Source organism: Strix aluco, chromosome 1 (assembly GCF_031877795.1).
Source record: "Strix aluco isolate bStrAlu1 chromosome 1, bStrAlu1.hap1, whole genome shotgun sequence".
NCBI classification, from domain to species: domain Eukaryota; kingdom Metazoa; phylum Chordata; class Aves; order Strigiformes; family Strigidae; genus Strix; species Strix aluco.
The window spans coordinates 122,492,706-122,510,092 of NC_133931.1; the positions used below are offsets into that span (position 1 = coordinate 122,492,706).

The following is a 17,387-nucleotide window of genomic DNA, read 5'->3' on the forward strand; positions in this document are numbered from 1 at the left end:
CCAGTTAAAACAGTAAAAACCCAAACAATTCCACAAGGCAGTACGAGACCAGAGTTCAGGACACTGTATTTCTGCAACAGCAACATCTGTCTCTAAAACAAATTTTCCCCCTTTTGTTTCACATGGGCTAACACTACAGACCACATCCAGTGGAAAAATCCAACAGTGAATGCATTTCCCTGAAGCCACTTCATACTTGCCTTCCATAAGAAAAAAGCAAGTAATTTGACAGAAATTAAATCTCCCACTTCTCTGGAGTGTTCAACCAAAATGACCACGAGTGCCTGATTCATCTTAAAAACAAAGGGTAGCTCACTGCTGTACCCGATGCGCATCTCGCTCTCCTTGACCACCTAAGCTGAGGTTATACAGTAACCACTACTCCAAGACAAAACTACTTTCTGCAGTGCTTCATCGCTAGTGCCCCTTTTCATGGAAATACTGGACAATGGTGTATTGGCACTATGGAACTATCATCTATTGGTACTATGAGCTGTGAAATATGGGCCTAGGGACCACCCAGCTATACAAGCTTCAGCTGCCAAGGTACCTTCTGCCCCTTTCTGCACCACGTTCCCACCAGCCACTTCTAGATGTGATCTAGATGGTATTCTCTTTCCCTCCCCTACCTACAAGAGAAGGTAATGTCATGTTGTCCTCTTTCACGTTATGAACATCAATGCATCCAAGTGCTTCAAGAAGCAAACTGACATCATCTTTGGTTTCTCTGCTAGCACAAGATCCTGTAAGATACGGAACCATGCCACGCCACACTGCACAGCACACTACCCACACTGCTTTTCTCCCTCCTTCCTTTATCACCTACAGACATCTGTAGGAAGGGCCACTACTTGCTCCAACTGTACCAGATGGCAAGACACAGCAATGTAATCTTAGCACAGAGTTTAGATGAAGTGCAGAATTACCTCATAGTGTTAACATCTTCTTGTGGCCCCATTAACATGCCCATCCCACCAACACTACTTACAAAAAAGCCATTGTATGTCATTGTCTTGTTTTCCATACCTGTAACATAACCTTCTCCATACCTTCTCACTCTCCTCACTTTCCCACTCTCCTCTTTTTCTCTTAATAATATTAGAAATGAAGACTCCCACAAACTAGAGACCCCATTCCTGGCTTTCATTCTCCTAAAATCTCTGTAAGTTATCCTACGTATATATACACACACACATATACATATACATATACATATACATATACATATACATATACATATACATATACGTATGTCTGTATGTATGTACCTATGGCTTTCTTCCATTCTTATGCTTTAATCCAGAATTAAGGATTCTGTATTAATCCTGACACCAAGATGGTAGAAGTTCATAAAATATTAAAAATAATGAGAAAACCTGTTCATAAAATAGAGGGCTTGAAAAAGGACACAGAGAATCTTCAGTCACAGAAATATACTGAAAGATACAACATGAGCAGCTCTTTTAAACACAAAAGGTTAAATTTGAAACATCATTACTTCTTGAGAGAATTATTTTGAAGATATGGTGGTTGACCCTGGCTTGACACCAGGTACCCACCAAAGCTGCTCTATCACTCCCTTCCTCAGCTGGACAGTGGAGGAAATATAACAAAAAGCTCGTGGGTCACAATACGGACAGGGAGAGATCACTCAGCAATTACCGTCATGAACAAAACAGAATTGACTTGGGGAAATTAGTTTAATTTATTACCAATCAAATCAGAATAGGGTAATAAGAAATAAAACCAAATCTTAAGAAAATCCCTTCCCCCCACTCCTTCTTTCTTCCCAGGCTCAACTTTACTTCTAAATTCTCTACCTTCTCCCCTCCTCAGCGACACAGGGAGACAGGGAATGGGGGTTGCGGTCAGATCATCACGTGTTGTCTCTGCTGCTCCTTCCTCCTCAGCAGGAGGACTCCTCATACTCTCCTCCTGCTCCAGTGTGGGGTCTCTCCCATGGGAGACAGCTCTCCACAAACTTCTTCAACTCGAGTCCTTCCCACAGGCTGCAGTCCTTCATGAACTGCTCCAGCATGGGTCCCTTCCAAGGGGTGCAGTCCTTCAGGAACAGACTGCTCCAGCATGGGGCCCCCATGGGGTTACAAGTCCTGCCAGCAAACCTGCTCCAGTGTGGGCTCCTCTCTCTCCACGGGTCCACACGTCATGCCAGGAGCCTGCTTCAGCGCAGGCTTCCCACAGAGTCACAGCCTCCTTCGGGCATCCACCTGCTCCAGCGTGGGGTCCTCCAGGGGCTGCAGGTGGAGATCTGCTCCCCCGTTAACCTCCAAGGGCTGCAGGGGCACAGCCTCACCATGGGCTGCACCACGGGCTGCAGGGGAATCTCTGCTCCGGCACCTGAGCACCTCCTCCCCCTCCTTCTTCACTGACCTTGGTGTCTGCAGAGTTGCTTCTCTCATATATTCTCACTCCTCTCTCCTGCTTAAGTTTCCTGTTGCGCAGTCTTTTCCTCCCCTTCTTAAATACATTATCCCAGAGGCGCTACCGCCGTTGCTGGTGGGCTTGGCCTGGGCCAGAGGCGGGTCCATCTTGGAGCGGGTTGGCATTGGCTCTACTGGACACAAAGGAAGCTTCTAGCAGCTTCTTACAGAAGCCATCCCTGTAGACTCCTTGCTATCAAAACTCTGCCATGCAAACCCAATATAGAAGAATTCATTGTTGAGGAAAGGGTTGAGTTTTATGTTCACAGCTCTACAACTAGATTTCTTAAATTAAGCTCATTTCCTTACCCCCATTCGTCCACCCCCGTAAACATCAGCTCATTATTTGAAAAATGCACAATGAATAAGAAAGAGGCAATTTAAGATGAGGCACTGTAGAAATTGACTGTGACGGGTGTTCAAAGAATGAATCACTACGTGACTTCCTTGTTCTTTTATTCTTCCTTAAGCATCTGTTTTTGGCTACTTTTATGATTTCTCCTTGATGCTTGACCTTAGTAAAACCTCAAAGACTTCCTTGGGAAGTAGGAAGCTGTAGGAAAAAAAAGCCACAAAGAAAACAAGTGTTTCCAGTGCCTCCTACCTGGTTTCGGATAACCTTCATGCTCCAGTGCTACTCAAAGCACCTCATTTGTTGAGAAACACAGCTTTAGACTTCCTGGTTACTATTAATAGCTGCTTCTACACAATGTTGGTTTTTCCATTAAACTTAGAAAAATCACAAGTTCCTTGCTAGCAATCAGTTCTTCCCTCAGGCAAGACACAGGCTACCTGCAGGAGGGAACCAGTGCTTGTCGTGAGTATTTGTGATGTCTGCAGTAAGCCATTCTTCAATCCTGCAATGACTGCGGATTAAATTAGATCTGCCAAAAATTTCTACCAACTTTCTATTAGCATCATATTATTCCTAATTAGCATAACTGTTGCAAATGTATATAACCAAACATATATCTAACTTGACTCAGTCTTTTGCAAGGCACACTTCCTGACTGAAATATTCTGTACTAAAAGAAGACCACAATATCATGAATGTAGGAAACAAATGGTCAGGATACCTGGGTGGAAAACAAAGATAGATTCCTAGAGAAAGTAATTTTAGATTAATATACTAAATAGTTGTAGTTTTTTTCTCTTCATGTTTCACAAAGAAATACAAAATTATTCATGCTGGAATTAGTCATCCAGTGCTCACAGCAGGCTTAACACTGAATCCAGACCAGGTTGCTCAGATCTTTATCCAGCTGGGTCTTGAAAACCTCAAAGTATGGAAATTCACAACCTCATGGGCAACCAGCTGCACTGCTTAATTACCCTGATAGTGAAAATGTTTTCCTGTATAACATTGACCCTGATGCTAATTTATATTGTATAACGTTGAAATCTCCCACTTCAATTTGTCATTGTCTTTTGTTCTCCCAATATACATTGCTGTAAAGAGCATGGCTCCATCTTCTCAGTAACCTCCTTGTAGGTGTCAGATAGCTGCTGTTAGGTCCCTCCAATGCCATCTCTTCTCTGGGCTGGACAAGCCCTGTTCCCTCAACCTCTTCTTCCAGGGCAAGTGCTCCAAGCCCTGACCATCTTGATGGCCTTTCACTGAACTCACTCAAGTTCACTGATGTCTTGAGAGAGTCCAAAGCTAGACACAGCACTGCAGATATGATCTGAGGCATGCCAAGTAAAGGAGAATAATCACTTCCATCAACCTCTGGCTGCTGTCCTGTTGATACAATCCAGTCTGCTGCTAGTGTTCATTGTTTTGTGCTGATCAAGGATGAGGATGTAGTTCATTCTTGGTTTCTTATCCAATCTTTGTCCCATTTGCTGACCCTGTCAGCACAGATGCCAGGTAACACCAAACAGCTCAATAAACAAAGCAGAAGTGCAAGATTTTCTACCCAGTTTTGCAGCCTGTCCTCACTTCATATAAATGGAAGATCAACTGCCCTGTCAGGATATTGCTCCCTCGCATCATGTAAAATCATATAAACAACCTGTTAGGGTAGCAGAAGTGCAATGACACTGTGAGTCTTCCATAGTCTTAGGCTGTTTCTCTATATATCTGAGCTACAGATAACAAACCATGCAAGCAAAGTCACCACTTCTGTTAAATCTTTTCTAGTGGTCTAGTTGTTATTCTTTTTGCATCAGAAATTGTTCATCCTAGAAAATACCATGAGGGTGTGGGATTTTCTGGATTAATTTCAATGCTAAAATGTAGCCAGACATAGCATTATACAGTCAGAGTTCACCAGCCAAAGTGTACACTTGTAACCAGGGTCACAAATAAAAGGGAGCTGCAAGAAGAGTCTATATATCAAGAGGAAAGCAGGGTTTTCCACCTGAAATGTGGCAAGCCAACAGTGCAACAGGAAACACAAGATATTCTCAGTCCTCATTCAGTTTACAAGCATAGTATCAAACCTCCTCTAACATGCCAACACACTAATGAAACTAAGACAAAAGGATGGGCAAGCCTACTTCATCCAAGATGTCCAATATACACATACTGCGTATCTCTTTGCTTCAATAAAAATACTTATAGAATGTATCAGTAATTTTTTTCACTAACCTTTAAAGAGGAAAAAGTATTAGGATTTTATCCAGCATACCCAGAAAACGTTTCAATTTTTAAGGGGACTGCAGAAGTGGGATTTGAAGTCGGGTCTCTGAATCTTAATCTCTGAATTGCAGGTGAATGCACTGCCAACCCCGTGTAACACAGAATTTCCCACACATTTTTGCTGGCAGGCACTGATACTGGTGAGCGTGTGGCCTGTCTGCTGTGACTGCCTGAAGAAAGCAGTCCTTGACTTATGAGCTGTAAGAAAACAGTAAGTATATATGCCATAGTGTATTGTTTTGCCTACCATTGCTGTACCTAAAAACTTAGAAAGCATCTCTCTATGAACACTTTACCGGGAAACTCTTGAACACTTCTGAACACTCTACAAGGAAAATATATTCACCTTCTGTGAAAAGGGGTTTTTGCACAATTTTACAGTTAATGTATATATTTTTCATCAAGTCCTGTCTGCGTTCATAGTTCTCTACTGGGATTAGTAGCATATAATTTGAGCAGGAATAGTGAGGAGAAATACACAGTGGTTTTAAAAATCAAAACCGGCGCTTATTTATGATAATATTTGCAGCTCTTCCATCTAAGTACCCACACAGATTGCACATACTCCCACAGAGATGGAAATTAATAATATGTGAAATACCTGTGCAGCTTGAGCGTCACAGTTCCATAAACAGTAGCAAAGCCCAGAAGACGAACCCATCTTAGGAGAATACAGCGAAATACACTTGGCTCAAAATACAAAATGACAACCTATAGAACAGAAAGATAGAGAGAGCTTCAGTACTGCTTTAATGTGAAAGTAGTTCTTCATTCAAATGCAGAATAGTTGCAAAACAGGACAGCAGACATATTTCAGCTTGTACTGCTGTATATTTAGATTTTCTAGTAAAGTGACGGGATGATCAGATCAACCAGCTGGCACAGTTCTAGGCACCAACTCCTTTTGAAGGGAGCTGGCAAAAGCCCTCTGACAGACTGTGAAGTGACAACACTTTTAAATGCAATTCGACTGACTTTTCTTAACCGAGTGAAAACATGTACCCAGAGAAGAGGATAGAACAGACAAGGACATTTTCCTTGAGCTATTCCAGCAATACGCAGCTGGCCTAATTCTGGTTTGATGGACTGTATTTACTAGGTTACACTTGAAAGTCACTTCTTCTAATAAACCTAGCAAAATGATAGCTGCTCGTTTTTCTCTGCCAACTATTCCGCCACACTAAAAACGATTGCACTAGCCTCACTCTGTCCAAAACTCCAGAATCTTGATGTCATATCTGACTCTTTCTTATTCTTCCCCATATATTTTCCCTAAGCTACACTAAATTTCCCTATGCATCACCACTTTCTTAATGAAAATAACCTTTTTGTTCACTTATGGATTTGTCTAATCACAACAACAGAAAGGTCCTACTTGCCTTTTGCTCTATCTACCAAGTACCATGCATGAAGACAGCACTCAATAAACAGTAACATAAAGCTACTTCTGCAGGTATAGCACATATAAAAGCATCATTACCAAGTAAAATGCCACCCTTATCTAAAACAGGGCTGCTCAAATGGTGGACTCAGTCACGATCTGAACCAGGAGTCCATGTCTTCTTCTTCCAACAGACGTTGTCTCAGGTGTCCTGAGGGATGATCCCATATTTCTTCCCACTTGTCTGGCCTTACCAGGAGCCTGCTGTCCCAGGGATTTGGCTGTACACTGCCCTTACCCCACCTGCAGATCCTGCTTGGTCCAGCAAAGCTAGATCCAGTGCATCCCATCCATCTGACTAGAACATGGTAGAACGACCCAGTGCACCATAGTACAAATTAATTGGGTAATCCTGATCTAGAGAAAGGAAGCACTGAAACATTTCAGGCCATCTGCCACAGTTTCATTTAGAGTCAGTACATTCTGGCAGTAGAGGTAGTATTGTGCCTACCGGCTGCCACATGATATTATTTTCCTCACTAAATGCTTTTCTATGTGGGAATTCAAGCCCAGGATATTGGCCAAAAGCCCAGGACTACGTCCTTTGGGTGACATAGACATATTTAGGAGGGTGGGGGCAAAAATGGCAGACATGTGGGCTGAGAGAGATAGAAGAAGCTGCTGTGCTTTGCTGGCATGTTTTTTTTTTACAGCTATTTCTTTAGAAAAGATGGTTTGTTGAATCAAACCATGGTGCAAAATTATCTGCTTTTTTCACTGTTACTGAACTGACATGTTTCAAGGTAGACATTTTCGGGGAATCTGACAAATTCTGCAAGTAGGGAAGGGGACAACATGCAGCAAAAGGATCACTTCTCCTTGGAAAATCAGATGGAAAACCAAAATGCATCCACACATGCATGAACATGCTTGTGTAAATAGAGCATCCAGCAAGAATTTTCTCAGAAAGACCTGAATGACAGTAATGACCTCTTACCCTAATACACAGTTATATACATTAGGACAGTTGCAGAACCAGAGCAAAGTCTGTAGCAGTAACCTGCCTCCTGAGGTTTGCCAGGGGCTAGAAAACACCCTCTTTCATCTTTGATTCTTCCAAACTAGAAAAACAATGTCAAAAAAAGACTGGCATACAGAGACTCTGAACATTGCAAAGTTGATCTGAAAGCAGATTTTTTCAGATGATTGAAATGGGAAGGTCTGAAAACCTTCCAGGCATAGAATTTTCTGAACAAGGGCAACAGCTCTCTTTGCCATGCAATCTGACACAGCAATTTTATCTGCAGTTGCTTGTTGAAATATTAACTGCTTGTGTCTAGAAAATCTCATTGATTTGCATTGAACCATTTGTATGAGCAGCTGAGGCATTTGGCTAGCTATCAACCAAGAAAACACCACTTCAAATGCAGCATGGTGTGAGCTGGCATGTGGCAGCTCACCGTGAAGGCTGCAGAGGCAAGGCTGTGTTGGCAAGGTCTGTTCTCATTTTCCCATTTGAATGTAGACACATTTTAACTACTCCTTCGCCCAGTGGTCAAGTACATTGCAGAAGTAAGACTTGATCCAAGTTTGATTCCCTTTTGGGTCATCCTATGTTTATATGATGAAGAATAGTTACAATGCCCTCCCAGGGGCCAACATCCATTTCTGCCTATTCTTCTGTTACTTGCATGTGGTCTGGCACAGACCAAAGCTTTGATCAGCAAGAATTGCTATACTTATGTTTTGCTTGCTCCTTAGGCTTACCGGAAGGTTATTCTAAGAATGTCATTCCCATTCCCATCAGGGCTCACTGGGATGTTCAGGTGACTGCCCTCTCTAAGCTCTTGTCAGCATTAAGTCTCTTATAAGCACAGTGAATTTTAGTGGCACAATTTTTAAATTGAATAATCTTTAATGGATTGGAGCCAAGGGGCTACAGAAACACTTCCTCGGAAGCTCAGTACACCAAAAACCATGCTCAAGTTTTTTAATATCAGTGGAATCACATTCTTGCAAAGAACATACATCTGGTGAAAAGTATGGCTGCTGCACTCCATCCCTCACTCTATCTCAAAAACAAACAAAAAAAGAAACATGACACAGAGAAGTCTTGGATTTGTTTCATATCAGCCTCTTCTATCTTCTGGTTACCAAAACCCCCATTCCCTACTGTTATTCCCAGAGATAAACCTTCCCTAAAGTGACAAACAATATGCAGCAAAGGCTTGCTGAGCTCCAAACTAGGAGTGTAGGATGAGCACAGGATTCACCCACATACCCAGGCTGCTCTCAGCACAGCAAGGGAATCCCTCTGCAGTTCTAAAAGACTACTCTGCCTACCAAAAATCTGACAATAATTCACTTTTCCTTTTCGCTTTTATAATGCATTAGACCATGACAGCAGCGTAAATTTCATTAAAAATGCTTAGAGGTTTTGCTGATGGATGTCACAAAACCTATTTGCTGTACATAAGGAAATGTGATATCCTCTGTTTTGCCAGCTCCTGAAATCCATTTAAATACTAGACATCAGTTTCGGTTCCTTAAACAACAAAGATCTGGGGGAAAAATATTTGGAAACCAGAAGAAGAGAAGTCAAACAGTCCCTCTTCATGTATCAGTTACTGTGTGAGACTTCATAAACAGTGGCTCATATTTGGCATTTGGACAAAGGCATGTAGATGTCTGCTTTTAACCTCAACTGTTTTAAGCTATTATTACCCATGCCGAAACATTGTCCCAGTAGTCACGCTACTACTTGTGGAGTCAGACATGAAAAGACTTTCTAAGGTCACCAGCTAACTGTCAAGTATGTTTAGAGCTGGAGAATTATGGACATGAAAGAGAGACTTAGCTTGCTGACACAGCGATCAGCCAACTCGGTTATTCAGCTGACATGATGAACAGACACACATGCTCTCTAAAGACAATGACTAAAGTCAATACAGGCACCTCGCCCACTATAGCAAATTTTTATCAGGACAGGTAGGACAGTGAAAGCGCAAAGAGAGCTAACATTGAACAATTTAATGTTCAAAAGCGTAACAGCCCTTGTCCTCACAAAAAATGATCAAATAATGAGTTTTATAGCCTCAGTGCCATTCCTTCTTAGAAAGTATGCAATATCTAGAAAGATTCTTTAAAAGAAAAAAAACCCTACCTTATCAGAGCTCTATAATGTTAATAGCGAACAGTACTTCCATGCAACACAAAATATTCTTGTGCTTTTCAGATTAACTTTACTGTGCACATTATAAGATGATTAATTTTGCCCTTCACCTTGGGCACCAGATTCAGGCAAAAATATTTTAATTAATACCGTGCAGTTCCCCAAGGTGCATTGACTGGGATCCAGTCTGCCTTAATCAGGCATATGATTTCTACCTACATTGTAGAGGTCTAGTAAATCAGCCCTACTAATGCAAGTTCCATTGATAACCCACACATAAAGGCAAGGTACCTTGAAGAACCCTGAAGAAGTTCAGGACTTCAGCTACTTTGACAGAATCTTGGTCTACAGGCTTCAGATATGCATCTCCGCTGACTAGAAAAGTACTTCAGCATTTATTTTAGGGAGGTTGCTTCACTATATGTCAATTAATAATCTGCATTAGGAGGACTAAGCCAAACACTCTGTAGCCAGTTCTAACAATTTTGTAATGTATTTAAGACAAGTTGCTTTTTACTTCGATTCTTAAGCCATAAAAGTCACATGAATAGATCAAAAACTCATTTTCCTTTTCAATCATCAAATTTCTATACTCCGCATTGAGAGGAAATGGGCAATGCTATAAAGTCTCAAAAGATCAGAAGTCAAAGAACAAATATTTTAAAAAATACCTAGAATTGTCAGTGCTACAAATCCTAAACCTACACGTGAAAAAATTTGATCAGGACCTTAACTCAAAAAGCCCCAAAGTGTTCACTTTGGAACTCCTTATTTTTGCCCTTAACTGTAGAATCATAGAAGGGTTTGGGTTGGAAGGGACCTTTAAAGATCATCTAGTTCCTAGTGCCATGGGCAGGGATGTTATCCATGTTAGATACATGGAAATGAGATACAGAGCTTAGAATGTGAGCATCAGCATCATCTGGTTATGGATCCAAGGTGAAAGTCATCTACTTTAGATAAAAGTGATGCAAGAATACTAATTTTTTTCTCATTTTCAGATAACTAAATTTCTCTTAAAGTTGTGCCCACTTAACCCAAAAAACCTTTACAGGAAAACTACCCACTTTTTTTATTTAACTTCAGAATTTGCTGCAAGTACTCTGCACAGTTCAATGCAGGACATGACACAGCCATTTAAGATAATGCCTTTTGGGCTAATTCCATTAACAAGCATCTAGGAGATACTGTGAAGAGATCCATCCTGTCTGTTCCACTGCCCAACACCATCTGCCCTTGTCTGACTGCAATAGCTGTCTTGGGCTGTCTCTAGGCAATTCTGCTATGGAACAAGCCATCAGATACTTCCTCTCGGTATCCTGCTGTGCTCTGAGATGGGCAGTTGTCTTCTGCCATGTTTCAGTCGTTTCTTTCAACACATAAAATATCCTCCAGGGTAATCTAGTCTGTCAAGTCACCTATTAATGCTCCGGTCCTAATACTGAGGAGGGATTTCCTGCAACAGAGATGCTGTTTGCAATGTTAGATAAGCTTGCCATCCAAACTCATAACAGTCTGGCACTAAGCTTTCTAGAAAAGGGACCAATCCACTTGTATGTAGGCACACTGCCATCTTAACAGATGGGCATGAATGAAGGCATTCATGAGCCTGTGTACACTACAGGCACCACATACCACTGTTCAAAACATGATTCACAGCTCAGAGCATCTGCTTAAATATTAGTGAATGCACAACTCATTATCCAATCCTGTACTAACAACAAATATTTCCGGTGCAACTACACAAAACATTTCAGAGGTATGATAATGGCTGAATATATACTTAAGCTAATTACCTAAGAAAACTTCCTTCCACGTCCATCCCATTTTTTTAAACCACATGTGCTTTTTAAGCCATAACATTTTATTCTAATAGGACTATGGACACACAGCACCATCAAACCCTGTTATCCTTGCAAATCTCACAATTTTAAAGCAGAGTTGTGCTGGATCATTAGCTCAATGCCTCTATAAAGCACACAATTGCTGCAGAAAACCACAGTAACTACTTAGTAGGTTTTATTCTTGCCTCTGAATTGGAATTGAATCAACGCCCCAGTACACAGCACTGGAGGCAGTCTGCTCCTCGGGGCAATACATTTCAGATAAGATGTATGTCAAAGTCAAAACACAGACTTTTAAGATCTTTCGAGTTTCTTCATAAAAGAAGACAGGTTTTTCCTAGCCACCCACACAAGGTCCAGCTTGAAATTCTGCCTACTAAAATCCTCTTTTCCCTCCCACTATGCTTTCAACTGTAGATAGGTTTCCTCCATTGACTGTCTTAAACCATATATTAAACCTCTGGCTGTGTTTCAGCAAAGACATGTGTTGCCTGTAAAGTCTTTTGGAAGTCCACAACGCAGTATAAGCGCATAACCACCAGCACTGGTGTAAAATACAAGGACAGACTTCTAGAACTTGATTCATCAGAATGCTTTGCTATCACTGTTTTATTATACTTTGTATTCATCCCCATCAGGCAGCAACAGCAGATCTCTAAGGTTCTTTATGGAACATATTTTTACAGTGGAACTCATTTAGCCTCCTGAGAGATTTATCTAGTGATTAAGCAAACAGAACCTTCAAGATTAGTCTTGTTTGACACAAGACTGCATACTTAGAATACTTTTTTTATTGATATATCTTCAATTATTTTCCTTTTTTCCTGTTCATAAGGCAGATTTCAGCTAACGCTTGACAGGGTACTGCTGAATAGGTTATTTTGAGGAAAACAAATGTCCATGTAACTTCCACGATGCTGTCATGTCTTTTCTTCAATTGGAAGATGAAAAATGATATGTTACAGATCCTACCAGCTCTGGAAAAATTCATTTATAAGTGACCTAAACACATGGCCTGAAAATGCATTCATTTGCCACAAATTCTAGCCTCTAATTAGAGTTACCACTGTTCCTAATTTATGTTGGCCTAATGAATAGTATTCTAAATTCAAGTAATAAAAAGTTAACATATAATTCACAATGTCTTTAAAAAGAGACATGCTTGCACTCTGTAAACAGGTTTGTTCACAACAAATGAAGTGTTATGCTCAACAAGGCCCACACAGTAGAGAAGGACATTCCAGGGTTTTTTCCTAATAATGGCTAAAACTTTGTCAGAAAACACTTCCTTAGCTTATGAGACACATCACTTGATGCTCTGGTTGAATCAGTTACAAATGCTAAGGGTTGTAGGATTCCCCAAGGGTGAATTCACAACCAACAAGAGAAAGGGGATACAAAGAAAGACAACACACTAAGTCTGTATCCTCTTTGGGGAAAGAAAAGCGTAAGAACTAGTATTACCTAAGGGCTGCCCCAGGCAGCTGTGGGAACCATCTGGGGAATTGAAGAGAAACAGAAATCACCTTGAAACCAAGCTAAAACAAGAGACGGGTTATCACATATGTTCTCTGTATCTGTCTCCAAGCAGAGAAATGAACGCCTAGCTTTTCACTGTAATAGAATAAACTATTTATCTTTAAGTGTAAACTTCTCAAATACAAAGAGAGATTTCAATGGCATTTGCCCATGGAGTGGTGATCCTAAAACAGTAAAACACAGTCATTCAGGAAGTATTAGGTCTCCCAGCCTAATGGCCTATAGGCACTGAGCTGCTGGAGGTGACAAATCCAATTTCTTGGGGGCAAATGTTTGCCTGGGAAAAGTGCCTTCCAGACCACTGTGAATTACTGGATGCTTCTGCAGCATCCAGTACAAGACAGGGAGAAGGTCGGAAGCTCAGAAGTTCTCTCATAAGAGAGAAGAGAAAATAAAGTCTGAATTGTATTCTACTCTTTCCATGTTCTCATTCAAATGTATTTCTGCTCCAATACCACCATAAAGCAAAAGCAGCAAATAAATACTTTTCAGGGAATCCAGACAGGAATGAGCTTGGTTGGACCAACGGATCTTATCCATCTGCTTTGATGTGCCAGTTATTTATCCGGCTTTGGTATGTATGTATCCCTCATACATATATTGTCTCACTTCTGACAGCCTCACATTCTTTAATACAGTTATCCTAATAGCAGTCTGAACAGCCTCAGAAGTCAGTCTCTGAGACTTCAGAGTTGGCTGATCTCAGTACTTCAGAGACTTCAAGCTGGCCAGATGTGGACTTGGCTGGATGTCAGAAGTTTCCACTGAAATCAACACATTACCACAGAAGGTTTAAAACCTGTTCAAACAAGATTTTTAAAAACATAAACAACTGTTGTGTTTGAAAATTTAAAGCCCACCAGAACCCATGTAGCTAACTGCACACAGGGGTAAAACGTTTTTCCTGACTCATGTGGATCACCAGATCACCAGCGGCGCCCTGAAGCACTAAATTTATGTATAAGCATTGATCTGATTTTAGAGATACTTAGGAGCTAGCCAGGGAGTTAGGAGCCTTTGACTTCACTGAAAGGCAACTACCCAACTATTTTAAAAATATCTGGCTCCCTGTCTTCAAAAAGAGCTGCAAGTGTTAAGAGCAGTGTAGATCACACTGATGCTCTGCACTCTTTCATTTGATGCTTCTTCCTAAACTTAGACACAAAGGCCTTGAATTACTTTCAGTTAAATAATTAAATATATATCAAAATGTAGGTTTCTTGATCAAGCAAATGGTCAAGTTTTGAGTGGACATTATTAGGCATGCTCTGCCAACAGCAATACTAAAAGCAAAGATGAGCAGGCACAACATCCAGGGCTCCAGCCACATGCACACTAAGGATGAGAAAAGAAGCACAAGTGAAAGTGTAGAGGAGAAGCTGAGCTCCTTAACCATTCAATGCTTCTATTTTCATGGTTTGCATTACATTAGAAAAACGTAATTCAAAATTAATAGAAGTAATTTCATCAGAACGTTTTATCTAGGCAACAGGTATGCATAGGCACACTTCAAAAATTGTTCACACCACTGCAAAATTATGAAAGTGGAAAATCAAAGAAAGTTGTAAAGTCAAAATATCTTCTAAAATATTTGCTTCTTCCACCAGTTACTTTTTATAAACCAACTACTTCTTTCATCTGTTCATATACACTTTTTTCAGTGTGACATGTCACTTGGGTAGATGACAACAGTCAACTGAATGTCCTAGTTTACCTACTTCATATGTGAAAAAAAACCCCACCACTTTCTTATTGGGTGCACTACTATCATCTTTTCTTAACAAAGATGTGGTCGCCCAAGAAGCAGAAAGAGAAACATTTTAAGTAGCTGAAAACATCTCTAATGAAAAAGGTAGATGTCTGTCCAGCCCAGTTATTTGCCAAATACTCGACACATTTTAACAACAGGGTTAAGAGTACGCTGGTTTCATTTTATGAATAAGGAAGTGCACTACACAATACAATATTTTATTAAAAGCAAGGAAAATCTAACAATTCATTTTAAGACCACATCTGTGATTTTAAGAAAAAGGAACCTTTTAAAAACATAATGGTAAAGTAGTCTATATTAAAATAAATCTTGCAAGAGCTGCAGCTAAATCAAGACATAATAGACTAAATTATTCAGAGCAACTTGTCAAGTATACTTAATGCAAGACACAGGTCATCAAACAGACTTTTACATTTCATTACAATATGGCTGAAATCCCTACAAATACACAGTACAGAGAGGGGTTTTTATGTAAGTGTTTTCAAATAGTTACTCCTACCTGGGAAAAAAAAAAACCCATGCAGCTATTTAGAGTTCCAAAAATACCTTACCTCCTGGTCTTAATCTAACAAAGCCAGTGAAGTATTTAACACCAAGTTTGTGAGAAAAAACTATGTGATGGTTTAGGTTCTTCAGGAATAACTCCTTCCTGGCTGCATGCTCTCTCTGAACTACATGTTGGGCAGGCCCATGAGCCAGGGTAGGAATTTTATTGACATCAACCTTTAAGATGGTTACTTGGAAAAGTTAATAGGGACAGACCAGGTCTTTGAAATATCCTATTAAACCACAGCAAAAACAGAACGGGCTGTTACCCTCCACAGGAAAGTTTTTCTCAGTATTTATTTTGACAACCAGTAATTTATAAAACCTCTCTCTACAAAACAGCAGCCAGACATCTGAATCCAGCCAGTGCTGATTAGTTTACTGCAGACATCACTGCTGGAACTATTGACTTTTCATTTTCAGTTTATGTACCTGTATCAACAACAGCAGTGGGGACAAGCCAAAGGCCACAGTGTGACAAACCTCCAGAGGAAGTGGTGGGAACACTCCACTTCTTAATGTTCCCAAATCAAGAACAGATGCCCATCTGGGAAGTCTGCTTTAGGTAAACTGAAGCTATCAGCCTCAGTACAGGTGGGTTAATTGTGAAAATGAGTGACATACTCTGATGACATGATCTATGATCCCACTAATCTTAAATCTACATTAACCGTATTAAGCAAATTATGTCACTACCATAATTAATTATGGGTAATTAACAAAGTCCAGAAGGAACCAGCCACAGACACAAATTAAAACTTCACGCCATAGTAGAAACTACAGAAACAGGAAAGAAACACTATTTCTCTTCCTACTGACATTCTTATAGTCCTCATATCACATGAGTATGAACATTATTGCCTTCCAAAAAAATTGTGGAGAGTTTTAGACTGGATATTAGGAAGTATTTCTTTACAGAATGGGTTGTTAGGTGTTGGAATGGGCTGCCCAGGGCAGTGGTGGAGTCCCCATCCCTGGAGGTGTTTAAGAGTAGGGTCGACATAGTGCTGAGGGATATGGTGTAGTTGGGGACTGTCAGTGTTAGGTTAATGGTTGGACTAGATGATCTTCAAGGTCTTTTCCAACCTAGATGATTCTGTGATTCTGTTTGCTTGGCTAAGAGGGCCAGAGTGATCATGCTCTTTGGTTCTAGTCAAAAGGGAAAAAAATTGTTTTCTATAAATTCAGGCAAGAAAAATATGCAGTGTTGAGCAGATATTGATAAATTATTATGACTTACTATTAAAACAAGTTTAGCAAAATAAATTTCTATATTCAAAATGATCAGACTCTTCAGAGATTTTCTTTCAGTCACATATGATCTCTAGGTGACTTTTAAAGAACAGCATAAATCAGCTCCACTCCTCTCTGTGGCACTGGAGCATAGCAGCCTTCAGAACCAGCCTTCCTCTGCACAGAGTATAGGCACATGCATTACAGGTGCTCTTCTCTAGAAACACAGACACATCCACTGATAAGTCACTACTTACCTATGGATGGCTCAGGGATCCTGCAAAGCAGTAGTTCAATAATGGCCTACCAGAGGCAAAGTCAATGGGATAAATATACGAGTAGGATTACTACCATGGCTGCCTGGAAGAGCAGGGCACTGATCTCAGTGAAGACGACCTTTTGTCTTATATGTTCCTAAGACAACCCTTTTCCTCCAGATTTTCATTAGCAAATTTTTCTTCACAGAACTTCTATTTTGTGATGTATTTCTGCTATTTTGGTTCTTAAGTATGGATAGAAAAGAAAAAAATTGGTCACCTTTACAATGAGAGAACAGCTGAGATTACTGGAAGGACTATAGACAATGAAACATGCTTCTCATCTCCTCACTGCATTTAGGCTCCAAAGTGCAGGTGAACGAAGACTACAGCACAATTCCTGTCTTCCTATTTTCATTATCAGTTGGTCATTGAAAACACGCTAGAAATAAAATTCTGCCTCTGCACATTTGTCACCATGAGGGCTGTCATTTGTCTAGGCCTGTAAAGCATCCACCACATTTCTGACTACTGATCTTGCTACCTAAGAAGTGCTGGG

General features: G+C 40.4%; 1 protein-coding gene across 1 annotated transcript in view; it reads right to left on the reverse strand.

The window, feature by feature from the left end:
* Positions 1 to 17,387, reverse strand: part of GPR158 (G protein-coupled receptor 158) — a 211,523-nt gene that overhangs the window by 51,704 nt on the left and 142,432 nt on the right. Inside the window, exon 6 of the mRNA XM_074833759.1 lies at positions 5,687 to 5,796. Within this exon, the coding sequence (XP_074689860.1) occupies positions 5,687 to 5,796 (110 nt within the window). The remainder of the gene's footprint in view (positions 1 to 5,686; positions 5,797 to 17,387) is intronic.